At 40.0% G+C, this 27,762-nt stretch overlaps 1 protein-coding gene across 6 annotated transcripts in view; it reads left to right on the top strand.

Annotated features, from left to right (window-relative positions):
• The window catches only part of MAP7D2 (MAP7 domain containing 2), an 87,534-nt gene that overhangs the window by 31,260 nt on the left and 28,512 nt on the right, over nucleotides 1–27,762 (top strand). For 5 of the 6 annotated variants that reach the window (XM_075096683.1, XM_075096692.1, XM_075096662.1 and 2 more), the window contains exons 2-3: nucleotides 17,450–17,527; nucleotides 20,769–20,932. In XM_075096683.1, coding sequence (XP_074952784.1) covers nucleotides 17,450–17,527; nucleotides 20,769–20,932 — 242 coding nt within the window. Of the gene's footprint in view, nucleotides 1–17,449; nucleotides 17,528–20,768; nucleotides 20,933–26,878; nucleotides 27,026–27,762 lie in introns of those variants that run through there. The other variant, XM_075096670.1, reaches the window with a different exon arrangement.

The raw sequence follows: 27,762 nt of genomic DNA, 5'->3' as shown, positions 1-27,762 counted from the left end.
TGGAGGCCATCTTGTTTTGGGTTTGTTGGTTGGTTGGGTTTTTGGTGATGTGTGGTGGGTGGGGTTTTTTTGTTTGTTTTTAAATAGGTGGACCTTCTTTGACGGGGCTTTGATAGACATGTCACCTTGGACTTCTTGAGCTGCAAGTTTTAATAGGCAAGTAGCCCTGATGTTTTAGCTGAACTGCCCTGATGGATTACATAGGATAGGAGTCTGCCCTTCAGCAAGTGTGTGTTTGAGACACCCTTCTTCCTAAGACTTGCTTTTTAAGGTGGCAATATAAAAATACCTCTGTTTCAACACTCAAAACCTGGTGCTTCTCATTAACACTCCAGCCTTTAATCTGGGGAAATGTTCATGAGCAGTACATACTAAAACTTATGAAGAAGGAGAGGCTAATACAAGGTGGGGGGAAGGATCCAGAACATTGCTGTGTAGGTATCTAATGTTTTCTTTTCCCTGAAATCGCCTTTATCTGATCATTTCTCACTTATTATTTAGAAGTGGCTGCTAGTTTTTTGGGGTGTGCATTATAGAGCAGACAGCTTTTCCTTCCCTTCCATTAGCCGCTGGTGGCCCCTGTGCAGTGAGCAAATGGATGGTTTGCTGCCTTCTGGTTACTTGTGGACCACCAGCCATTTCTGCATGTTTACTGAATCATTTATTTTTTACCATATCTTATGTATAAAGTATTTGGCCTAGCATGATCGTAGGCTTGGGTAGTGGGCATGTGTGGCTTATTAAGCTAGAAATAGAAGAACACGATAATACCAGTTTTGAGCACTTTAATTTTTGTCAAAAGTAATTCGTACTTTATAAGCTTCTATTTTGAAAGAAGCAAAAAGTAAATATCACTACAAAGCGTGTTTTGATGTAATATGATTCACATAGAAGTTGGGCTTGAGGAGACATCTGTGTTCTAAGATTTCAGAAACGTGGTATGCTATTTGCTATTGACATAGCTGCTGTTTTACTCAGTTGTCATCTAGTGGACGGACTAGTAGGATAACACCCTGTAATTGGTTTTTGTTGTTGTTTTATGTGGTGAAAAGTCATCTTGTTTAGTGTCAGTAATTCCTGGAAGGCAGAAGAGGAGAAGAGTGTATAGGTTTTTGTCACAGTAAAAGGGATGAGAAACATAAAGGAGCCGGGGAGAAAGACTGTGCTTTACTGGTCCTCCACTTCTACGTGGCCGTTCAGCTATAGTGCACAGCCTGTGCCCTCCACATACACTGAGGTAGCTCCTGGGCTGTGGGTAACAGAGGTGCAGAGTTGAGCACTTCGATGGTTCTCCCACATGAAACGAAAGAGTAACCCAGAGTTTTGTGTGTTGGAAATAGTGCGGGACGTTGCTGTGCCCTCTCCACCAGTGCCATCCTGCAGGGCTCGGGCTGGGTGGGCACAGCAGGGTGCTGGTAGCGGGGTCTATTGACAGTCCTACACTGGCGGGGTCATCAGTTGGGTCCAGGGGTCCCAGCTGGGTAAAGTGGGAGTTGGGCTGGAGACATAGCTGAGAGCCCAGCCCAGAGGTGGGCTGCAGCCAGCCTACAACCTCAGCTGGGATCCATACGTATGGCATTGGTCCTTTCTCTGTGCCAGAGGTGTCTACAAGGGGGCAGCGTCCTGGCTAAAACCCCACTTAATAAATGAGTTCACCGGTGAAATGGAAAGGACCAGCTGGTGCTGTCCAGTAGACCTGTTACTATGCGGGTGATCAGGGTGCTTGGACCTTGGTTTCTCTGGAGACTACTGAGGTCTTCAAGTAGTGTGTTTTGGTTTTTGTTTTGCTTGCACATTCCCTTGGATTAACCCTTTCTGTTGTCCTGAGTCTGTGCAGTTTGTAAACAGGATCAATTCTTAATTAAGAGTTTTCCAAGTAATGTTTAATACCTTTAGCAATTACTTATCACTTGTAATTTAGTTTATATTGCATAATTCATGGGAGACTATTTCAGTCAGTCGTATGAAACTCATCTGCTGCTGCAGCACTTTTGAGGTAGAACGTAGCTTCTCTTTTTCCGGTCATAGCAATAGGACATATTTATGTGTGTGGTAGATCCTAAGTAACTACATTGCAAACCAAAGAAAGGTGATAAAAAGGTAGTCTAACTTGATTCTACCTATTTTATTGCATTGGTAGATTGCTGGAAGAAACAAAAATAATCCATTGATAATTTTATGGCATTTCTATAATTGTCTTGCACATTTATGTCAGTTTATGCCTGTGGTATAGCTGAGAAGCTTTTTTTTTATTTAGTTTTGTAGGATCCAGGATACTAATTATTTTAAATAATTGAACATGTTCGTGGTATGAGGAAAATTTTGTATCTGTCTCTACTCTGTAGCTGTAATGTAAGTTCAGGCAGCCTGTGTGGGGTGGACAGTCTGCTTGTCTCAGTAGAGACCCCAGTGAGATATTAAGGAATTAATTATAATTAGATACTCAGCTATGGAGTGACTGTACAGCAAGTTTTACTGGTACAAATGTCATAATAACTGAAGTACTATATAAAACGAGATCTTTCGGTCTTACTGGTTCTGTGGCATGAAAAGAAAAATAATCAAGTAGGAAAGAACATAGTTGGGATTTAGTGTTGATGCTGGGGTGGGGAAAGGCAATGACACAAAAGGATTATTTTGCTATCTTTTTTTTCATGCAAAGTGTATGCTAAGTTAGAAGCTTTTGACTATAAACACCTACATTCTCGTGCCAAATAAAGCTATGTTTGTTTTTATTTACAGGATCCAGTCAGGTTAAATTCCCTGCCAGTAAATCTTTTTATTAAAACCACGATTGCAAGACTTCAGAAAAGGGGGAGAGAGAGAAACAATGAACAAGAGAAAACTAAAAAGTAAATTTTAAATAGAAAATACTGCCTACCCATATACAGGCTAATTGTAGACTTAAAGTCTAAATGCACATTAGAAGAAATTAAGCTAACTGGCCTTCATCTTCCAAGATGTACAATTACATTGGATTATAAGTAGATAACTTAATTGCAAAGTCATCATTCAAGTGTTTTCAAAATCAATTAGAACAATGTACCTTCAATTTCTCGTATTCACTGTGCATTTATCTCTATGGAAGAGCTAGCTTTTTATCCCAATGTACACATCCACACCATGTGTTACTAGACTATGTCATAGCATTAAATAAATCTGAATGCCAAAAACAGTCCAGCTGTGTGATTAGATTTGGTGTATTCAGTGTGATGTCTCCCACAGGAGAAGATTGTGAGTGAATTCAGCAATCATCATCAACCTTAGTACATTTATGCTACTGTTCACTTGCACAAATAATTATCTTTGTTTCCTTTTAGAGCTTGTTATGGTCCCTGCGGATAACTTCTTCAAACTCATCTGTTGCCTGCTTTTAGCTGAACTGCTTTTAGTTGTCTGCAGTTTTGCTAAACTGCAAGTACTCCGTTTCTCATTCTGCTTTGTATAAATAACCCAGAAGAAATTACCACTGAAAATTATTCTCCCATTACCTATGGTCAGTTTATCTTGGCAGTTTTATGTCATGAGACTGGATTAAGCTGCTTTTAAAGTGTTCATTTTATTTGTTGGCTCTGCCTTTCTTCAAGCCTGTCAGCTTAAATGTCGGGCAATTAATTAGATGCTCTGAAAATTAGTACAGTGTAACATCATATGGTTGTTTCCTAAAACATTTAAACAGTGTGTTTAAATGTGTGGGTTTTGGCTAATCATTTGTTTAGTTGCCTTTATTCTATATGAGTTACTCAGAAAACGAAGTGCAGAAGAGTTACCAGTTTTTCTCTGAACTACTAGGCTATTTTTAAAAAGTAGCATACAGATTTCTGTATTTGTTGGTTTTTAGCAACTTCCATGAGTTTTGATAGATTTTTCTTGAGTTCTTTTTTTCCCCAAGGCCATCCTCTTGTGAGTAGCCGGGGCCTTGAAGACAGAAAACCTGTAATGATGTAGGGTCAACGTACACTGAATATGCTGTGTTTCCCAAGGCATGCAAATGAATAAGGACTCTGATAAGGGCTTTAAGTGTCTGGCTGCAATTTCAAGAAGTCAGTTGTCTGTATTTCTTCAAAAAGAAATGAAGCATAGAGGATCATGCCTATCCGGCTGTCCATCCTTCTTTCTTCTCACCGGTAATTAGCTGTTGAAGCCATCAGTCAACTTCAACCAAATTTGACAGAAGTTACAGTCTAATGGGGGCTATATTACTGCAAATATGATAAAAACAGGTGACGCCACAGAATGCTGTAAAAGCTCACCCCGTACTGCATGCCATAGAATTCCCCACTCTCAGGAAGGATTTGATTATGAATGCCCTGACCCCCAAGAACACTTCAGGAGAAACTTACATCTTGATAGACACAAGGGAATCTGGTGTCTAGGTACAGCCCCATACGAAATTAGGCTTTTTAATACCCTGTAGGGTTTTTTCCAAGTCACTTGTTTGAAGAATGTAAGTTACCAGAAGAATAAGATTCTGTGGGCCAGATTTCCAGCTCTGCCCTTACATATGAATGAGAAGAGAAATTTGCTGTGCAAAATGCAACAAGTTCAAATGCAAGCACTAGTAGCATTCGTGTTGCATTCACAAAGTTGTATAGAAGCACGAGGACTAAAATAATACACAAATTTTGCCTTTGAACCAAACAAATGGGTTTTCTTATACTGGAATGGAAGACCCATACCAGCCTTTTAAGAGAGGTTTGTAATTTTGGACAAATATAAACCATATTTTTTGTTAAAACATTTTAATTTCTGCTGGTTTTGTGTAAGTTTTACAAGTGTCTGGATGCTGATGTTGCATCACTAACTCCAGCACTTACTTACAAGCCAGCGTTGGACCTTGTTCTGAATCAAGTCAGTCTTCTCCAGATGGTTGAGGGGTCAACAAAAATACTCCAAGAAATGTAGTTCTTCAAGTATTTGTATTCTCTTAAAAAATAATGTTTTGGGCCAGTGTCTCTGGTCTCTGAAATGAATTCAGATAACAGTCAAAAGAAAGCACCATGCCTGCAGAGTGTGAGTGTATGTGCAAGGGCCTGTGTGTGTCTAAATACAGGAAAATGATGGTGCCGAGGGAAATGCCAGCCAAGTCCCCGTAGTCCTCCCCTGGCGCCCACAGTGCCTGCTGCACACACTCCTGTGCTGGGCTTTCCCCGAGCTGGGGCAGAGGTGATCTTGTCATGGCAGCGAAAATTGCACGTTATTGACTTAAATACATCTCTCAACTCCTTTCTCTTTGGGCCATGAAGGGCACAAAAGAGGGCGGGACATACCTGTGCAAACTGGAGTCTCCCTTCATCCTGCATAGCTTTGCTACACATCACTGCCAAAGTTTAGATGAACTTTGACAGCAAATACTGAATCCAGGACCTGATCTCTGTGCTAAGCAATGCTTACTGCAAAGCTTAGTGACCCATTATGTTTTAATTGGCTTTTTTTCTGTTGGCATAAGTGTGCCCTGAGCGATGGATTCAGTGTATGTGCTCATCTTTGCATATCATTTAAGCACTTTTCATACAGCTTAGTCACTTTGCAGGTAGCTTTCACTTCTGTTTTATCCTTTCATTTTACAGATTTACAAAAAAAATCTTTGTAAAAGCTCCAAATTCTTACCCTGGAAAAAAAGAGAAACAAAACCCAAACCCTTTCTCTTTTTGAGAATTGAAAAATCAGTGGATGCACAATCCAGTCATCTCTCTTGTGTAGAACAGTGTTGGTTTGTAAAATATTTTATTTATTCTGCAGGTTATGTGATTTGTGTTCTGAATTTGCATAAACAAATAAGACAGTTTATAGTGGGAACTCCAGTGAATAATCCTCTGAGAAATTACACATTAAACAAAGATTTATCTTTTGCAGTGGTAAAAAGGCAGACTTAATACTTTTAACACTTTTTAAAGTACTGAAAATCCACCTAAATACTTGAGAACATAGGTTCACATAACACTTTCAAGGGATGCAGAAATGATCAGCCTTATTTTTGTATCGGTCTATCTGCATACTATCCCTTGCCCTTGAAAAATACTCTTTCAAGTATGAACTTAATAGATCTGATGCATTCTGTCTGTTTCCACAAAATGCAAATGCTGTCTTTCCATCAGAAGGGAGCGGGATTTAGGTGAGGTGGGCGAGACCTGGTATATCTCAATGGTACAGCTGTGACTATATCTTATTCCCCTTCGCAGTCTTGGACTCCAACAGGCTGCACCAGCCCTGTGCAAAATTAGGTTGCCTGTCAGTGTTAAGACAATCTCCACTTTGGCATATTTCCTAGGCATCTAGAAGCTCTAAGTAATTCAGACCCTTTAACGTAGTTCAAGGGTAAGAGTTGAATGAGGCTCTTGCTTTTGGAGCCTTGTCTATTGGGGGGAGTTATTTGGTTTTTAACAGAGACAATTAACTTTTTCTATGCACGGTGGCTAATATTAAATAGTTGGGTCAAGAAAACGTATAAATGATCATACGAAGATGCATTCATTGGATGTATCCTTGCATTCAAGGATGTGTATGAATATAATATTTGTGTTATCTTTGCGGCAGTGAGGTTGCCAGTGCTTGGTCAATTCTCAGCAGTGTCTTGCGGGTGGAACTGCATGCACTGGAAGCTTCATGCTTGAATTTCCTTGAGAGTCAGAAGCTTGCAGCTGAAGGACAGGTAGAAAACTAGGCAGAAGTTGCAACAAGGACATGTTAGACTGGGACATCCAAAAGCAGGAGCTGTCTGGAATACACGTTGATAAACTGATCAGAAACATAGTTAAAACTGTAAGTCTATATATAACGCTGTAAATATGAACTACATTGGCATAGTACACCTACTAAAATATGAGAAAGAAGGTTTAAGGGCAGACATCTAATTGTAAAAGCTTTTCCTCTCTATGAGGATTTACTGTGCATGTTCCTAGAATGAATCGTTTTGGTTTTGATAATAAATGGATGTTCTTCTTCTCCCTTAAATAAAGCCGTGGGAAATATTATTAGTGTGGAGCACAGTTAAAAGCAACACTTTAACTCTTGCTCCTAATCATAGTAAAGTCCACAGAGGATGAAGTTCGCTTGATCATGACCATTCTGGATTAATCAGCTTTGCTTCTTTTTTGAAGTTTTTGCCAAATCACAGGGAAAATGTGCTTTCTACGTTTGATAGTTGCTTCTGTGTAGAAAAATATGCTCTTTCAGTGATGCACTAGGTAGGGACAGAGCAAAGTAGAGGTTATTACGGTTAGCCCATGATGGGTGCATACCATGTTATTAGTAAGTCATCAACTTTTTTTTTTAAATAGAAATATATAAAAATGGAAAATTCCAGATCTATTCTTTTTCTCTTAAATGCTCTGATTCACTTTGCTTACCCCAAAAACTGAGGACAAACACCCTAAAGCCTTCTCCAAATCTAGTCATCACTGACTTAATGAGGAAGGACAGGGTATAGTGAGAAATGAAGGTAATGTCAAAAAGTTAATTATACTGTCTAGGAAAAAACAGTGGAGGCATATTATGGAAATAAAGGGCATGATGGCAACACTTTGCATCTCCATAAGTATCGTTAGAAGCCAAATATGTTTTCTTCATTCTCTAAACATGCCTTTTCTACAACTCGGAGCAAATCCCAAAGCACAGATGTCACTATTGCAGTTTCTATTAAAATACACTTGAAATGAAAAAAAATCTTAGTAAAAGGACTCTGCAGAGCCAACCCTGCACATGCATGTGCAGTGGGTTGTTTAAGGTCAGTGCTACACTGTACAAATTGCCACCTCTAAAATGCTGTTCACCAAGCCTCTGTCTCCCCAGTGTGAGTCCTTTATTTGTAGATAGTAACCTTGTTTTATAATTTCTTCAGACATTAAATTTTTTTTTATCTGCTTTTAATGAGAACATACTGGCAGATCTATGTCATCATTTTTACTCAAGGCTCCAGAAGAACACTTTCTGGCTGAAATTGGTTTAGAAACCAGCTGTAGTTTTGCCATGTCATGCTTTTTGTACGGGCACTTTGTCATAGAGATTAATTAAGGGTTTGATTATAGGACTTCTTTTTATCTGTACAAACTGGCCCATCTGCAAGCAGTTGCTTTCCTGCGGAGGCCTGTGGCCATCTGCCTTGCCCTCCAGCCCTGCCCTGCAGGCAGAGACCACACAGGAAGGCAGGGTGTGCAGAGGCTGCTGGGGCTTCCCTCAAAACGCTTTCCTGTGACCCCCAAGCTAACCTGAAATTGGAGATTTGCAGCTGCTCTGTACCAGTGCCGTGAAGGTTTCTTTTGGGATAAAAGGAGCTCTGGCAACAGAATAACGGACTTCAGCAGTGCTCTTTAGTGCCTTAAGCCGGGCAGCTCGATGCGCGCTCCAGGCTGCTGCCACGGTGGGAAAATGATCCCAGCTTTCCTCTTTGCTGCAAAGCAGAATTTTAATGAGGGGTCCTGGCCACTGGTGCGGTGGGCTGCAGGGATGTCTGGCCTGCTGCTGAGGGGAGTATTACGTGGGTTGGAAGGCCGGTGACACTGAAGAGCCTGAGCATGAAGGTAGGAGCTCTGCCTGGTACGCTCTGTAACTTTTGAGTGCTCACATAAGGTAAGCGGTCTGTTTTCTGCAGATAACCATCTTTGCAAGTACAGGCTCCTGCATCCCTTGGTTTTAAATTACAGCAGCGAAAGCCGCTGTGAAAGTTGGAGGAAGTGTTCATCATTGTCAGCAGAGAAAAAAATCAAGGTAAAACGAGAGAGCTGGTGCGCCTCAGCTGCAGGTCATCTCCTTGCCCACGCGGGGGCTGTGTAGGACTGCAGTGGCTGCAGAGACTTCCACAAAAGCTCTTGCTACCTGGATCTGGAAGAGCAGTTTTGTGTTCTCCCTTCGCTTTTGCGGTTGTCATGCACTTCAGCTACCCTTTGAGAGTGCAACACAGCAGTGAAAATTGTAAAACTGCCGAAGCGTAAGATCACTATTCAGCGCCGTACACCATCAAAGCCAATTAACTGGAGTAGGAAGTGGGTTTTAATGTGCATTTGGGAATTACAAGCTAGCTGGAGGTGGGAGAAATGGATACTTACAGTTTCCATCTCATTTGCTGATGCTAAAAATAACAGACTCTCTCAGCAAAATGCTAGTTTTCACTGAGCTCTGGTTATCTAATACCTAATAATAAATATATAACATCAGCATATATTGATGCATAAATGTGGATTGCAAGTTCAGAAACACTTTTAATGAAGAATTGAAGTGTGCTAGACGACACTACCGATGCAAAGCTTTTGTTTCTAGTTCATTTTGATGACAGAAGTTGTTGGAAAGAAATTGAATTGGTTTAATTTTGATGTGTATGTTCCTAAAATGTGGTTGTTCAGATTGAATTCACTGAGGTAAGGAAACAAATGTATATGATCCTAAAACATTTCCCTTAGATAATTTGGGCAAAATAACTGTGACTTGAGGCTAACTGTCTTACTCTGAGGCTTTCTTTAGCAAAGGCTATAAGGTGATGTGAACTAGGCAAGCATTATTTACAGCATTTATAGATACTTTCCTTCCAACAAACAGATTTTCCATTTATTATGATAGTACAGGAGTGATAGGACATCTTTTCAGACTTGGGTGGGGCGTGCAAAGGCTTCCTGATCCTAACAAGACATTCCCATCTCTTCTGTTTCAGCAAAGTGGTTTTGCTGAAGTCAGTGAAACTAGTCTGTGCGAGTTAGTAAATGCATAAATCCTAAATACATGTTGGGGCAGTTGCTAATTCAGGAGATATGCAGTGAGTGAACAAAAGAAGTTGTTTCTGTAGTGGAAAAAAAATTGATTGTAATGTTTATAGCTTTGGGGTTTGGGGGTTTGCTTGTTGTTTCTGTATATAATTTCCAGATAGTGCCAGCAATTATTCCTTGGTGAACCCTACTTCCATTTAGTTTCAAAGTGCTAATTGTGAGGTAGAAGCAGTACTTGTTTTTGTTTATTTGGTTTTTTCATCCATTCAGGAATGCATAGTATTTCCTTCCAGGAAGTTGCTGATTTGATTCCCCCCACCCCAATTCATCAGATGTGCTGAAAGTAGTTTATGATTGTGCACAGAATTTTAAGATTATTTACTTGCTCAGGGAGCAGGTTTGAAAAGGATGGCTTTCCTTGGACACAGTGTATGTGTGGGATGAATCCGTTATCAGGATAGTGTCATGAATGCATGAATTCCTTTTGGATTATGCTCTTCTCTTGTTCTACTCCTCACTATAAACCTTGTGTAGTTAGATATCCGAAGGGAGAAAGGGCTATTTTGTTATTTTTGGTTAATATTATTGAAGGCTTTTTCTCGTTAATATAATTAAAGTTGTGACTGGATAAACTTTAAAAACAATAGTTATCCTACATCTCAAGTGCATCTTCAAAATGGATTATCTTTTACACTGAGAATTTATACATTTACTAGAAAAACTATTTTTTTTAAAGCAAGTTATGGAAAAACCAAACAAAAAAGCCAAAAACCCAAACCAACCAACCAAACAACAACAAAAAAAAAAAACACACAAAAACCCACCAAACACTAACCAACCCAAAACCCTCTCAACCCCTGGGGGGGGGGGCGGGGAACCCAAAACAAAAAAAAACAAACACCCAAGGCCCTCAAAAAGTCCTGCTTAGATTATTTTAAGGGGTAAGTCTTAAAAGTCATTCATAGTTGTGGTTCTGATGTTGTGCAATATCATTTTTCAAATAAAACAGCTCTGGAAATTGTCTGTAAACTTAGATCATGCTGCAAATGTGTAACTCAAATCAGTTACAATGAGGAAAATGACTAGATGCTTTGGTAACAACAACTATAAATAAATGAGAATCTTCAGGCCTCCCCCCCCCCCTTTTCTCCTTTCATCTAATGTTGGAAACTTCAGAATTTTTAGTCAGTCCGCTACTTCTTTGTAGAAACATTTTTATGCTAAATTCTGCTGATAATCTGCAAAAGATAAAGTTCTTGAGACTTGCCTGAGAGCAGGAGTGGCATGAATGTCTGGTCGGGTCCCCACCTGCCAGGTTGATTTGCAGCCAGCAGGAGAGCTGTGTCCCCTTTGGTTGATGGCTGCTAGAGCAGTAGCTACTTTGAAGCTAGCATTAGAGTGCACAAGAACTCTTAACTAAGGCTCTGGACATGATGTTTACATGTATGAATATTTTATTTTGTATTAAAATTTTATATGAGGCTTTTAACAATAGTTGCCTGTTTGTCTTCTAGCAGAGGAATAATCCCATTAGTAACTAATTGCTGGATGAAAGATGTATAATAAAAAAGAAGGGGATTTCCTTTTGCTTATCTCCTTTCCTTCTCCCCCTTGTGAATCAAGAGTCTTGGAAAGTGTTACTGGTGTAGAGAAAGGGAGTATAATATACTCCCTTGGAGTAGGATGGAGAGGCAGGTCTGTCCTTTATCCCTATTTATGATCTCTAGGTGTCTTTGCACAGGATTTATTCTGCAGCATGTAATATCTGAGGTACATGTCCACCATTTAATAGATAGTGAACTCGGCACGTGTTTGCATGTACGCTACAAAGATGAACTTCAGAGAAATGGCACTACTTTGGAAAGCGCTTGAGAACAGCTTTTCATTTAAGCTTCACATGAAGTTACTGAAGGTGTTTTCAAGTTAGCTGCAGCCATAAAATAAATTTTAAAATAGTTATGAAATGGAATTTGTGTTCAAATATCAGTATGTTATTAAAATTACTGTTCATGAATAGTAAAAGACTACAGAACACAAGAGTAAGATTAAAATTGTGTATCTACCTGAATAACTGATCTCTTCGTGCATAACATGCATTCACATTTCTGTTTGAAGACAAAATTTTTCAATTGTAAGGTAGAAAATTAATTGAGATCTGTATTGACAGTGGTAGGAATTCAGACGTTTCTAAAGAAACTGCTGAGCTTAGAAATTATATATTTAAAATTCTATTTCTGTCTTCATAAACTTGAGTGATGCAGGGTTTATTCTGAGAAACGTAAGTTTAAAAAAAAACCCCATAGTTAAGTTATGACTGAATCTCCACCATTCGCCTCCCTTTTTGTGCAATTTCTGTAATTACCTGCAGGAAGAAGCTGAAGGGACAGGTTAGAAGGGGGAGGAAGATCTTACCTATAGGTTCCAAATGGGTGTGGAATCTGGTATAGTTTGAAAAATACAGCTATAAATGTTCTTGTGTGTTAAATCTGGGAGGACACTGGCAAGCTCTGGTTAAGCCTCTGGACTCCTTTTGCCTGACGGATTACAGAAGCCCATGAATAAAACAGCAACGCAGAGCACACACTGACATAGTGCTGCTGCTTTGCACATGTTTACTGTGAGGTGGCCTGTCTAGTAGGGACTTGTTAAGTAAACTAATTTATTAATCTAGTGTTATTGTTTAGTGTTTTCATAAGTAAAAACATTCTGCTACTGTATTTTATCAGTTCCCCCAGTGATCTTGAGGTGCATCTGCTGTGTCTGCCTGATACTGGAGTCTCCATGGGACACTGTTGTGGCTGGGCACACAGTTTATGCATAAGTTTGCAATCCCATGGAGCTGATTAGGTGTCTGTAGGCTCACACAGAACTGAAAAGATCTGCCTTTTATATTTTAGCAAGTTTTTCCTCCCCATGCAGTAATTCTTATATTTTTGTTGTTCTATGTGATTACCAAATGAACTATATATACTTTACAATTTTAAAGTTATTTGACCAGCAAGTATGGTATACAGCTGAAGTTTTTGATTCAAACAAATAATTTGAAGATTCAGGGTGGGGATCGGGAACATAAAGTAGGTACCTAATGATGCAGGCTTTTAGGGAGCAAAACCTTGATTTTTATAGATTGAGATTATATTATTTGAAAAAATTGAGTTTGCCGGCAGAATGGTGGGTGTAAGTGCAGTGATCTCTCTGTCTGCTCTACAGACCACCTCACCATATCCCTCACAAGGCCACCCATTGGCAGAACTGCATCCAAAACTGCATCCAAACCAGGAATTTCACCAACGCAGAGACGACAGTGTAGATGACACATACTGTGGCAAAGGTCTAAACATGTTGGACAGTGTCACACAGAGTGGGCAAAGGTCTAAATGTGTTGAACATGGTCATGTAGGACAGACAAAGGTCTTGGTATGTTGAACACCGTTACCTGGAGCTGGCCTCAGATCCCCATGTGACTTTCCTTCTGTGTTGGGATGCCTGCTATCAAGGGCTTTGATATCTGCTATATATAAATACTTTGTGAAACCAAATAACATAGGATGTTAGAGTGTATGCGGGTTCAACAACAAAGTAGAAAAAAACCAAAATGGAGGCCCTACCCACTGGCCGGTTACTCAGGTGCAAATTTCAGGAGAGGAGGTGTCCAAGCAGCAGTTGGTCCTTCTGAGATGTACTCTCAGCTTCAAGTGGCTGATTCTCCTGCTTGAGTATTTGTTTCTTAACCAGAAACAGGATACAGATTTCAAAAGACAGAGATTGCTTTGTGTCTCATCAGGATATGACAACCTTCCTCTCTGTCTTGAGCAACCACCAAGAGGCTTATGCAAGCAGTATGTGGAGCGGAGCAGTGTGTGTGTGGACATGTTCCAGCACTGTTTCATCAGTCTGAATAGGTTTATGTTGCCCATCAAAAAGGATTGAAGCAGCAATTAACATGTCAGCTTTTACTTCTGTGAGTGTTTATTTCAAAGTAACATTAAAGTATTGAAAGAGTCCTTGTAATTACTGCTGCAGGACCACTGCTGACATTTTAACCAGTTCTAAGTTATGTTTTTCTTTAGAAATGCTTGTTGTAACAAAGTCCCAGCAGGGCGGCTTCAGTTGAAAAATGAGGCACAATCTCAAGGAATTAGCCCACTGGTTAGACACGTGTTGTTGAGAGTGGGGACTCTCTGGAAAAGGGGCTTTTGGGGAGGGCTGGGACATGGAGTAGAAGTAGCAGGAATTTGTGTGTGTATGTGTGTGTACATGTGTGCTTCCTTGCAGAAAAATCTTTGATGTTGTTAATTGGGCAGTTTCCTTATTCTTCTTCAAGTCTTGGGAATAAAGGGTTATTAGAGAATTTTCTGCTGGTGTCTCTCTGTATTCATTACTCTGGTTGGCAGGAGGCACAACCAGCCTGTGTTTACATCTGGACTCTTACACATCGTTCACTGCTACACACCTTTCGAACTGAGGGGTCAGAGGCTTAGCTGTAAATGAGGAAGGCTCAGGATAAAGCTGAGGATACAGAATATTGACCTGAGGTCACTTCTCACAGTGAAAGTTTTTTTGCTGTGGGGCTTTCTTTTTCATTCAAACCTGGTTCTGCCCTCTGCTGGCAGTTCGTGTTATGAAACAGAGATGGAGTTGTGTTATTTTCATGGTAGAGTTAGTTACCTCTGCTAGCTTGCAGTCTTCTTTACCAAACAGAATCTGAATTCCTGTCATTAATCAAATTTCTCACCACAGGTAACTGCTGTGCCCATTATGTTTATAATGGATATTATATGAAGAAATGCAGTAAATATGCTCATTTTGACCTTTAAAAAAATCGTCACAAGGTGCAAGTTGTTACCCAGGGAATAGTTATTCTGTCCTTCAAAGCTATATTTACTTACTGAAGGCAAGAAATTTTCTGGTTTTTCCCAGGCATGCTGATTCATGAGGTCAAGTACTTAAGTTAAGGAATGCCAGTACTAAGGATGCCGGTGCTATTTTAATGGTACCCTTGCTGCATGCATGTGCATTTGATGCCTCTACTTATTAGACTGCGTGCTGTTTTCCTCCATACAGTTTTTTGCACACTGGGGTGTTGTTGCACATGTAGTGAGCAGCAATTCCATGTATTTGTTGTTTCACCTGTGACACAGCCCGGTCTGGAGTGCTTATCCCTGTCCCAGTTTCCATACTTCAGGTTCTACCTCTCTCCATCTGAGTTATATTGCTTGCCACAGAAGACACTAGCTCCTGCCTCTGCTTGCCTCTTTCCTTTTCCCCAGCCTCTGCTTGCTCCCAAGTTCAATCTTCCCTCCTTGGGCTCTTGATCCAGTCTTGATTTTACCTCTGCTGCTTCTGAATTGTAGGTTTCAAGCTGTTTTGACTTTCAGATCACTGAAAAACTTTCCACTGGAGCTGTACTTTAACTATGCTGACAACAGGATTCCCCTTCTTGGCTCCTTATTGCAGGCCCCTTCAAAGCAGTTGCAAACCTTCGCTGAGGTTGCATTACTGAGCCGCCTCCTCTTCTCTCCTCCCTCCTTGTCAAATCTGACAATAAATGGCAGCCAGGCGAACAAACAAGTGGACTGGGATGGAAGTAGGATGAGTCTTCAGCAATAAATACTTATTTGACCCACAAATTCTAGTTGTAATTAACCAGCTGGGAGCTATAATCGCAATTTTCCAGAGGCCTGGCTGCTGTCAAGTAGTCACTGTGTGTGCAGAGGAGGATTAGAGATGGTGTTTGAAGGCCCTGCTTGGGGGAAAAGCAAACTGTTGTTCTAATGCGGGACAGCTGAGACCTGCCTTTTTCACCAGTCACAAGAGACCACTGAGGCTGGTTTTCAGCCTTCCTACAGAAACACGCATTTTACAGAAAGGCACTTGCTCTGTCGAAATCTTTGCTCCTACAGACAGGATGCCCTCAGAGAGGAGCATGCAAGTGTGACTTTTCAGGAAGAGAGTTGAGGTTACAGTCTAAGTAACTTTTCTGCTTGTATTTTTCTGATAAAATTGACAGCTGCAGTTCTCAGAGCAAAAGGGGAGAGGTCTTAGTTATAATTCAGTAACTCAGTAGGGAGCCCGAATAATGATTGCAAAGGATACGTAAACTGTGCTGTGAGACAACGTGCCTGTTTGCACTGCAGCCCTGCTAAAACCCCAGGAGACTCTGAACACAGAGAGAATGGAGGGCGCTGGAGGCCCTGTCAGCTGTTTTAAAAATTCGCAGATACTATCCTTCAGAGTCCGAACCTCCCCGTAAGAGGAAGCGGAGTATCCAGAAAGTTCCCGAAATAAAACTCAATAGCAGCAAAGTCACTATTAAGCAGGCATCCTTTATTACAGCGCTGGGCAGCACTGGGGATTGATCCACCATAAGTGCTCCAGTGATTCGGTAAACTTCCAAAGATTATATGCGATAAAGTCATACATATTTATAAGATTCCCGAGGATTCATTAACATATGTAAAAGCTCAAGCTGCATGCATAGTTGTCTTTTTAGTGGTCTTTGGGGTCCTCCAGTGGTCTCTGGCGGTCTTCCTCACCTATCCGCTGGTTGAACTTTGGGTTTCCTTTGCCCATACATAGTCATTGAATTAGCTCCTCAGTCATTTAGCCTTGGGCTGTCACAAGGGTCTGATTTAAACTAGTTCCTCGAGTGCTTATCTCGGCACTGATGTCCTGAGTCTCTGTTATCAATGAATTTACGAGCTTATTCACCATCTTTTTTAATCCTATCTGGCACCAAGTTGGATTCTTCAAATCCCTGAAACTATCTTTGCAAGGGAGGAAACCACAAGAGAACAAGGATGCTTACAATAAGGACTAAGTCAAGGACTGTCAGGGGTTTAGTTCTTTCAATACCATCCTCTAGTTGATCTATCAAGTCACTAGCTGGTGAGCTTACCCATGGCATTGCAGAAGGTCCATCTCAGTCCCGTCTGGCTGCTCATTCCAGGGCATGCAGGCAGGTGACCCCAAGGCACCTTGTGTGTCACACTCTGCCTGCCTGCTTTCTTAAATTGTGCTTTTCAGTGGCTCATGCTGTACAAAGAACTGGGGTGTCTGCATCCAGGTACGAAACACCCTCAGGCAACCTCCTCCCAAACAAGTAACCTGCTTTGAGATACTGACTCGAGAAGGAAACAGTGTTTCATACCTGGAAAAGAGGGCAGGAGGGCTGCTGCCTCTGTAGTCTCATCCAGCACTAATTGCTGGTTGTTGAAATGAGCTGGTGCTAGTGGTTTCCTGTGGACAAGGAAGCTGTGGGGCTGTGTTAAGCCATAAATACTGAGACTGGGACTCCACATATCATTAGACTGTAAGAGAGCTGCATACAGCTTTTACTGCTTTCTTGAACTACCTTCTTTTTTTAGCCAAAAACTTTAAAATGAGGTTATTAACAAAGATGAATACATCTTAATTGCATCCTTATGGTTTTCCCCAAGAAAGGTTTAAATTTTAAAAAAAGCGCTAACAGCATGCTTGTTTGCACTGAGAAGCGGAGTCAGGCATTTACACTGAGGAGCTGTGCTTGGAGTTCGGCAGTAGGTAGGAGACTCTGCTCAAGATGTATCCAAATCCCAGCTTGTTAACCTGCCCGCATACAAGTGCAAAATCATTTTTGTTGTTGGCGTTGTTAAATGCAGTAAATACGATTTCTTTTTGGTGGATTTCTTTTTTCTTTTTTTTTTTTTTTGGATGCTTCTTTAGTTCTACTAACACTTTTTTAATACTCTTTTTTTTCCTGTCTCTGACTACAGCCATTGATGGATTTCTAAAAACCGATGAAAGACAAAGGCTGGCAAAGGAGAGAAGAGAAGAAAGGGAGAAATACCTTGGTAAGATGGCAGGAGGTGTATGCATTATTTCCGTATATGGATTAATAGGTGTAAGTTACTAATGTGATATTTTTTATATTCTGAATTTTAGACGTTGTGGTTCAGTCTGTTCCTAGTCTTTATTGCTTATATTACTACTTTTAAATTATAAAAAATAATCTGTCATCTTTGATTTCTATTTGAGTATTTAATATTCTATAGTTACAAGTTGACCTTCTTCTTTGATTTATGTACTTTTGAATATAGGTTTCTGTGCAAGGTATTGACTATTAGATTCTGATTTGTAAAAATACCAAATAAGCCTTGAATAATACTCAGGATAATATGTAGGATGATTTAGTGAAACAGCCTCAATTTTAATCTATTATGTTTTTGCTATATTAAAAAGTATCATGGAGTTGTTAAGTATGGCATAAAGCAGATAGTTTTGCCTAAGTTTTAAAATGGTTCATCTTTCAAAAGAATAAGAAAAACTATTAATTTCTTGTCTGAATAAAATAAGCTTTGATTTCAGAATTTTTAAAATAGTCCGTTGTCTTTAATCTACTAGTACCTTCAGGGAAATGTTGAGGTAATTGCAAAATTTTATATATATATATAAATAAAAGGGGTCTGTGCATACACGGTTAATTTTTATATACGTATATATGAATGGAATTAACTGTTCCACATTGTTTTGGACTTTATATATATACATATAGGTATATATGTGTTACCTCCACTTTTCCTCATTGTAATAACAAGAAAGGCCGCTAGCACTGTTTCTTAAGGTTACCTGACAATTCCTATCAGAAGGAAGTGTCAGTGTCTTACGATTTTGTAAAATTTCAGTGTATATTTTGAGGAAATGTCAACTAAAACAGTATGGACACCTGTGAAAAGAATCATAGGAAAATACTGGTTTTCTTGCAATAAAGAAACAAACAAACTGTTGACTATTTCTTCACAAAACCTGAGGCTTGAGACCAGTGACTTGACAACTTTTAGTACTGTGGGCTTGGTGAGCAGGATTCCTTTTGGTAGTTTCTGTGAAAATCTGGTGGTGTTTAGTTCTTAATCTCCCAAGAGATTATCTCTGTATGCATCAGCCTGAGTTGTAGCTTAGATCTCTTCCACTATACTCAGTCCAGACTATCTCTTCTGTCCTCTTGATTATCCTTTCTTTGCTGGATCCTGAGAAAGTGACATGATGAGTAGATTGGAAAGGACTTGGATTAAAAAGCAGAAGGGGAGATGAGAGGGAAGCTGAAAGCTGGAGAATCTGGGAGTGATTGTCCCAGGGGATTTTTAAACTGTTGGCTGCGGTTCTTGTCTTCAGACATGATACATGCCTTCTGGAAACGTACTTTTTTAGGGTTAAGACCATTTCTAGAATGGACAGCTCTGGCTTTTGGTCACAGAAGTTCAGAAAAAAGCAGCAAGTTCCTCAGAAGGACAGATCTTTATGCAGCCAGCAGGTACTTTGCAGCAATAGCGAATAACCTTTTCACTGAAGCCAAAACTCATTAATCAGTGGTTTAGTATCCCTAAATTAAGGAACAAGAATTGTATGTCCACAATGACAGAATGGTTTGCTTCTCTGTCCAGAATCAGTCCCGGGTTTCGCCTACTTACTCAGAAGGTAATCTTAGCACAATCTCTGGACATCTCATTTTATTTTTGGTTTTTATCAACTCCAGCATGCTGTTTTCACCTGCTCTACCTGATGTGGCTAGCAGTCGTTAAAATTAGTGGCTGGTCACTTGTCTTCCACTGTCTCTGAGGTAACTCTTTATCTGTTGACAAGTCTGATTCTTCATAAGTACAAGTCCAGACTCACCTGCAGCACTGACATCCCTCTCGTACTGCCCCGTCCTGAGTGGGGAGGAATAGTGAATTCTCATAAGGCAAAAGGGGAAGATAATATCAACTGTACTTCTAATGAAAATAAAGTAGAAGTTGTTGTTGTAAAGCAGGTGGGATGTAAGGACAAAGTATTTTAGGAGGATCCAGTATTCAAGGGAAAGAAAGGTACCTGCTGGAAAAAGATCTGGTGTTGGAGGGGCTCCAGCTTTAAACCGACGGCTTTGAGGGTGGACTGGGGCTAAGAGGGACTGAAGGTCACCCCTGTGGTTAAAGAGCCTGGGGGCAGGAGCTGAGGGAAAAAGGCTGATCTGAGAAGAGGGAATTGAGATGGTTGGGCAAGAGCCTAGGAATGATAGGAAGATACTGAGAGAGAGTTAGAAGGGTAAAAATTTGCTGTACAAGGAAACAGGAACTGAAAAGGCAGACTAAAGTTGCATAGGTGAGCAGGATGAAGGACTAGCTCTTGTATAAACAGTGTTAATTCTGGCTTTCCCTAACTTTCAAGTTTTTAGCCTGGCAACTGTGAGAATATTCCTTCTTTGATATCGGCTGTATGTGTGTTGGTATGTGATATCACAGGCTTGCGTGTATGTAAGCATGCTTACTGAACTCGTCTTTCCTTGCCTTTTTATGGAATACACTTGCATGAGAAGTGGATTTTTCTTCATTATTTGTCACGTTAGCTTCTGCTACTTGTTCTCCTATGTAAACCTGAAGCAACAGCCCTGGATGTAACGCTGCAGTTTGAATTTCTGTAATAACAAGCTAATGTCTCAAGAAAAAGATTATGACTCCAGTTGGAATAAACAACTGGGCAGAACCCCCAATAATGAAGTAATTTTTTTTTTTCTTTCATAAAAAGAGACAGAAGTGGATAATGATGTAGCACCAAATTGTGAACAGAATTATGTATTTTCAAAGCTTCACAGAAAATTTTGGGTATGTTGTTTTCATGTATTTATTTTGAAGGCAGACCCATAATGAGAAGCACAGTTTTAAAGAAATTCCAAGGACTTTTGCTTCAACATGGATAACTGATTCACTTTAAAACCTACTGGGAACACTTGTTATGTCTGAAAAAAGAATTCGGCTTTAAGCTACAGAGGGATTTGAGATATAAACAAAAAAGAGTTGTTACCTTTGTAAAAACAGCATACAGAATAGTTGAGGGGCACAAACTCTCATTCTGTGTCCAAAGGGATTTCCTATTTATTTATTGAGCAAATCACTTAGATTTGCTAATCATTCCAGCACTTCTGTGTACTATATTTTTGATCTTAGTAGACTAAAACCCTGTGTATTGTATTTGTTGTTTTACACTATTGTGTCATGTTATCGAATAATTTTAAAGAAGAAAATTTTTATGAAGTGAAATGCACCCTTTTCTCTGCCTAAGCTGCTAGGGAGCAGCAGATACTAGAGAAGGAGAGAAGAGCAAAACTTCAATATGAAAAGCAAATTGAGGAGCGATGGAAAAGACTGGAGGAACAGAGGCAGAGAGAGGAACAGAAGAGAGCAGCTGTTGAAGAAAAACGGAGACAAAAGCTTAAAGAGGAAGAGGTAAGGTCCTTTGGGAAATGTACAGCAGAGCAACTCTGTATGTTACCGTTAAACATAGCTGAATATTGACATGCATTAAACGTTGATCTCTTTTTGTTTTGTTTCATGGGGTTTTGGGGTGGTGGTTTGTTTTTTTTCTTCCCCCAGACACATGTGGGTATTACTTCAGGAACTGCAAACACAAATCTTTGAATTTGTGAGTTTGAAATCCACTTTGAACTCTAATATACTGATTGTGGCTTCTGCATAATAGCTGAGAATTAACTTAAAAATATTTTGTCATGTGGTTTGTTTCAAATTTTGGTAAGAAAAATGGCAAAAACCAGAAACCACAGCTATAAGTACTCTACTACTTGTACAGCAAAAACACCTTCCACAGCCTTTCTTTTTGTCTCTCTCTTTTTTTTTTGTTTCTTTTTTTGTCTGATCTCACAGAGTAGTCATCTACTTATGGTAACATATCTGGGACTCTGACTGTCAAATGATAAAGTACAAGCTTCCCAGAAGGTAGTTTTTAAAGATGAGTGTTTCCATAAAAAGGAAAGATTTTTCTTACTGTTGTGTTTACTGCCCATGAAACTGAAATAATGTTTATGAAAATATGTTGGTGTTTTCCTCAGTGATATAAAATCAGAAATTATTATTTAAAGCAGTGAGGAATCTAGGCTGGTTTAAAATTCTAGCACAGAACAGAATTAATCATATATCTTCTGAAGCATCTTCATACCCTTCCTCTCTTCTGCTCTCCCTGCTGAGATCGTTTAAGGTTCTTTTTTGCTCTAGTGAGTCCAATTTCTGATGCAGATCTCTGAATGCGGTGTGTGTATGTGTCTGTCTCTCCGCATGGCATTCTGTAGAAAACACTGCAACTGATAAAGAATTAATGATTTTTGGAAAAGGGGGTAGCGGTTTCATAAAAAAAAAAACCAACCACCCAAAAACTCAGAAGATATTTCCCCAGTTCGTAGATATAAAGGCTCTAGACATCCACAGTTATTAACCTTCCTTTTTTTTTTCTGCCCTAAACTTTTGATCAAAATGTCTTTGCAAAAGGGGTAAAACACTTCTGCATGGGATCAGAATAACATACTGCTGTCCATTGACCTTTTTTTTTGTTGCTGTTGCTTGATTTTTCACTTTAACCTGAAAAGACAATTATATCCTGCCATTCCTCTTTCAACTATAATATACTGATTGTGGCTTTTACATAAAAGCTGAGAATTAATTTTAAAATATTCTGTCATGTGGTTTGTTTCAAATTTTGTTAAGAAAAATGGCAAAAACCAGAAACGAAGTGTAGGAGCTCTCTCTCCTTCTGTGGTAATGTCATTGACCTGATGTGCTCCTTCCCCAGTATTTCCTGCTGTAATAACCTTTCGCAGGTAAGCAAAATCAATCCCCTTTATGGCAGTTGTAAGGGAAAGTGGCAAGTACAAAAACTTCCAAAACCCTGCCCTCAAAATTTGCACCAGAGGCGGGCAGGAAGGGGAAGAAATGTAGGAAGAATGAGCAAATGCCTGCATGGTTTGCCTGTGCTGGAGAAGTGAGAGCAGGGTTGTTGGACGTGAGAGGCTGTGCCAGCTCAGACCCAAAGGGGGACCAGTGTGACCCCATCTCCTGTAGTGGCCTCCTCTACTTGCCCAGAGATGGACACAAGAGGCTGAGCACACACCGATGTTTCTCCCAAGCATCAGCAAACCTGTTATACCTCCCCAACACGCTGTACATGTGGTGGGAGACTTCTCTAATGGCGAGAGAAAGGCTGCCTCCAAGTGTTTGGTCATAATACGAATACCATTCCTAGCTCTGCTCACTGGGCTGGTCCTTCAAGCTTAAACTTTGCGAAACCTTTTGGGAGCCAAGGCAGGCTCAGGCCTGGCTCCTTTCCCTTTCCTTCCCTTTCCTTTACTCCCTACCTCCCCCTTTCCCCAGCTTCAGGAACCTGAGAGAAGGCTACGTGGCCAGGAGGACAGGCGAGGATGCTTGCTTTTTTGGGGATGGATTAGACCTGGTGGGAGGAAAAATCCAGGAGCCTCTGATGAAGGGAAGGATAAGCAGGGGAATAATCTGTAGAACAGGGGATGATGAGGAAAAAGGAGATGCTACCACTTCCTGGCTTCCCTTCATGAATACTTGTCATTCCTTCATTTCGTGAATTCCACTTGAATTCTGCTAAAGGATCTGCCAAATGCCACCCCCCCAGCTCTTGTGATGAGCCCCTTGGACCCCGTATGCATAGTAGCAGTGGAGGTCAGAGTAAGGATGGTGATGAAGTTGCAGTAAGGATGGTGATGAAGTTGCAGTAAGGATGGTGATGAAGTTGCAGTAAGGATGGTGATGAAGTTGCAGTAAGGATGGTGATGAAGTTGCAGTAAGGATGGTGATGAAGTTGCAGTAAGGATGGTGATGAAGTTGCAGTAAGGATGGTGATGAAGTTGCAGTAAGGATGGTGATGAAGTTGCAGTAAGGATGGTGATGAAGTTGCAGTAAGGATGGTGATGAAGTTGCAGTAAGGATGGTGATGAAGTTGCAGTAAGGATGGTGATGAAGTTGCAGTAAGGATGGTGATGAAGTTGCAGTAAGGATGGTGATGAAGTTGCAGTAAGGATGGTGATGAAGTTGCAGTAAGGATGGTGATGAAGTTGCAGTAAGGATGGTGATGAAGTTGCAGTCCCTGGGCACTGCAAGTTACTCACTACTTATGAGTCATTCTAGATATTTGAGGCCTTCTTTACTGGAAGAGCTTTGAACCCGTGTTTCCCACACCTGTTTCCCACCCTGGCCAGTGAGCCAGTGTACTGCAGCGTGTCCTCAGTGTTTCTCCTTTTAACACTGGTTTACACTAGGTGGGGGCTGGAGCACCCATTTTACCTGCTCATCAGGTGCCTGAAGTGCCAAATAAAGAGATTTTCTTCTCTGCTTTCTGCCTTATTAGTTGTCCTTTATATCTTCCTTAAGTCTTTTTCCTTGCTTTTTAACACAGCAGAAGACAGTGCATGTTTCTGATTGGAACAGGTTATATAAATCTCTCTGTAAAATATTGTCGTTGCATCTGTAAGAGTTTGAGAAAGATGAATGGCTCTTAACAAACTGTGGGGACTTGTTGGCTTCCTACATCAGAGCATCCTCTGTTTGGCTGTTTTGCATGCAAATGACTTCTCAAAGGAGGAGGTGGCTAAAGTTTGATTTATTTTGCTTACTTTTTCCCTTCTACAGTGCCAGATAAGAGATGGTGGTTTTAAAGTCTGTGTTGATAAGAGTGGAGGTGTTCGGGTAGAGTTCTCCTCTGGGGCAGCTGGAGCTTGTTGGGGAGCACAATGGAAGTGTGTCGAGTTCCTCAGACAGGAACTGAATCAATTTGCCTGAAAATTGTCCTGTCTACATTGACTGCATCTTTCTTACCTGCACAGGTCTTCAGTAGCTCTGCCCTTCCCTCTGTATTACTTTTAAACCTGCCCACTTCCTTTAGTAAAAGCAGTCTCTGAGCCTTGAGGAAAGAATCATGTTGTTGAACAGAAGCTGTTAGTTGCTTTTAACAATAAGTAGCCAGTGGCTTTGGGGCTGGATAAAAGCAAAGTTAGTCCTTTCCATGACAAGGATGCTAGTGTGAATAAAAGCAATGACATCCATCTAGTCAAAGATCCATTTTTAATAAAACCATCAGATTTTGTTGAAAAGGGAATTGGTAGAATCAGTACTAATTTCACTAAAATACTAATATTTAAATGAACCACTTCTGGTAGACAGCATCAAATCTAATCCAGCACTCAAACTTGAGATTGGTGTAACAACTGCTAACTGGAAAAGAATATCCTGCAGCATTGGAGAGATTGTTTTGGTGCACGTGTACTATCTGTTACATTAGTAAAAAGTATGCACTTAAACACAAGGGAGTGAAAAACTCTGAAGGTGTGTTAGCTTTAATTACTTACTATATTATAATTCAAAGTTAATTACTTTTTAAATTATAATATATGGAATGGATAACTGCTTTCCAAAAATCTTTTGGCAATTCATATACTGAGTGGAATTCAGTTGCACAAATAATACAGAAATTTTGCTGCAAATTGGTTGATTGCTATGCAAGCAGTCTCTGTTTGCCATGCAGTGGACATGAGAAGGGTTTAGTCCTCATTACGACACCGACCGTCCTCTGCTCTCCCCTTGCCATTACTTGCTGTTGTAGCTCCCCAAGTACCTTAATGCAGAACCTTCATTTGTCCCATGTCGTTCTTTGATGCACGCACCCTTAATGAATTTTCCCTTTCCACCCACTGTAATTGTAATTGGTTGACAGTAGAAATTCATTCTATTCAGAAGGGTAGTTAAATCTAAAAATACTGCACTGCTTTTTAGTGTGTTCTTTAAATAAAAAATAACAGAGCTCTTTTGAGTGGCTCTTCCACACAGCCACAATAGATGAAGCCAGCTGGTAATATCAGGTAACAGTGAGCTACCTATATACAGTGCTGATGAATATATAAAATGAAGAGAAGGAGGTTTTTTGGGCTCCTTTAGATGTTTGTATTGTAGGTATAAGGCAGATTGTTTTAGAACTGTTTATACAAATCATCTGAAGTCATAATACTTGTAAAATTACTGTTTTCCTTGTTTTCACATCTCTGTCATGTTTAAGATGGAGGAAAGGGAAGTGCTTCAGTCAAATTGCCTGAATTCTCACTAGTGGTCTTTGGGTTTGTTTGGGTTTGTGTGTTTTTGGATTTGGTTTGGGTTTTTTGTTTGTTTGGGGTTTGTTTGTTTTTTGTGTGTTTTGTTCTGCGAATGTTTGTTCTGTTGCTTAGTCTGAGTAAAATCTGGATGAATAACAGGATTTTTGGAAAGTAACGTGTATATCTCAGATATTAGCAGTAGATGGCTCTCTTTTTATGGTTTTACTCATTCTTAATTTAACCTACATGCAAAGCTTGTGTGTTGTAGTTTTTTTGTGGAAGCTTGCTATGTCTTTAGTGCAGAGATTATTTCATCTGTCTGTAGCTGTTAGAGTTCCCAAATGAGAATCACATGCATAGTTTGGTATATTTATAAGAAAGTACTTCATCCAAAAGGAATGGTTTTGCACGTTATTTGCTGACGAAGGAATGCTCTATCTTGTTCAGTTTTCATCACATACAATTATTAATGTATGAGTTGTTTATGCTGTGCTTCCCTGTGTATTATTGTTTTCTTTGGCTGTTTAGTTTTGTGCTAACTTAAAATGTTTTCTAAATAACTATCTTTTCTTTGTGAAAATGGCCTTCATATTGTTCTTTATCTAAGCTATATCTGCAGAGTTTCATGAGCTTTAATAATTATGTTCTGTAGTGCTTTAATAAAAGGCTATTTGCAAATGAAAATGAAAGACACATCCTTTCCACATCATGTAGTTGAAGATTTCAACCTCAGATTGTAGGTAGCATGGGTTTTCAAATATGTCTGAAAAATAATTTAATTTCTTTAATCTATTTCATCATGCATTTTACTCTTACAACAGCACTTTCATAGTAGATGGTGTACGTGTATTCTGTGGTTTGCAAACTACAGAATATCAATGGTCCTTGCTCCAATCAGTGTTTAAAAAAACCCAAAACCCAAACATAAATCACCTGGATAATTGAAACTTGACTGCTTTAATCTTTTCTTTTTTGATTAACGTATAACAATATTCATTAGATATGGAAAGAAAGAAAGATTCTGTGTAAGTGCTTTAATGAGAAAGAAATGGGAGTGTCATTTTCCTTTGTTAAGAATGTGGGTAGAAAGGTATATTGGGGCCAGAGGCGTAGTAGAAGAAAGTAACGAAAAAAAACCCAGAGAAGAACTGGTGATGAAATAGCAGGTGAGGTTTGGAAAGAGTAGGTACGGAAAAGGGACTCAAACAATTAAATTAACGCTGGGAGGTGAGAAGTTAAAGGCAAAAAGCGTGAGCTTGAAATGCAAAGCTGGCACGCGCAGGTTTTAAACATGAAAATTGCATCATCATGTAGTAAGAGAAGAAAGACAGATAGTAGCAAACTAAATCAGAGGGGAGTGACTTTGGATTCCAGAGACAGGAAGATTGCTTTCTTTTCACATCTGAACTATGGACAAGAAGCGGTAGGGTATTCAAAACTGTGGGTTTTTTCTGTGCTGTTGCAGTAGAGGCTGTGCTTAAGCTTTATATTGCTTCGTGTGTTTGCTCTGTAGGGAGAAAAAGGAGGAGGAAAGAGGCAGAGTGCACATTTGCGTGCCTGCCTGGACACTGATGGCACTGACTAGGGAGAAGGGGGGAAAAAGGGGGAGGGAGGATGGGGGAAGCGGCTGCTGCTTTCAGTGGTCTTTAAATGGTGTTACCTGATAGACTGTGAGCTAAAGACATAAAAGGGGGACAAAACTGAAGGGATGTCTCAAAACACGCGCAGAAAGATCGCCTTCCTGGAGAAGGCAGCAGAAACTGTAACAGCAGGGTGGGTCACCTGGCTGAAAGGTAACAGGAACAGGAGAGCTGAGAATAATAGAAAGGGTATGCAAAAATTGCCTTTTTTTACTCTTTGTATAGAGGGTGTTATAATGGAATTCTTTGTGGTACCAGTGATTTGTAGCAAAACTAAGAGAAGATAGCTTAAAGACAAGGTCGTGGCTTGCTGCTGAAATTGATGGATAATTGGTAGCAGGGTTGGATGAGGTGGAAAAAATGAGGTCAGAAATAAATTACTGGAAGTCATAGTAGTAGAAGAGATTCTTTGAAGATGTTGAAGAGACACAAGTATATTGCAGATAACCAGATGATGAGAGGGCATCTGGCATTGTAGAAAGCCAGTGACTATAAACAGAGCCCCAGAAAGGTAACACGA

The sequence above is a fragment of the Phalacrocorax aristotelis genome, chromosome 1 (genome assembly GCF_949628215.1).
Source record: "Phalacrocorax aristotelis chromosome 1, bGulAri2.1, whole genome shotgun sequence".
Taxonomy (NCBI): domain Eukaryota; kingdom Metazoa; phylum Chordata; class Aves; order Suliformes; family Phalacrocoracidae; genus Phalacrocorax; species Phalacrocorax aristotelis.
The sequence above is the reverse complement of the archived record's forward strand: the minus strand, read 5'-3'. Positions and strand labels throughout refer to the sequence as shown.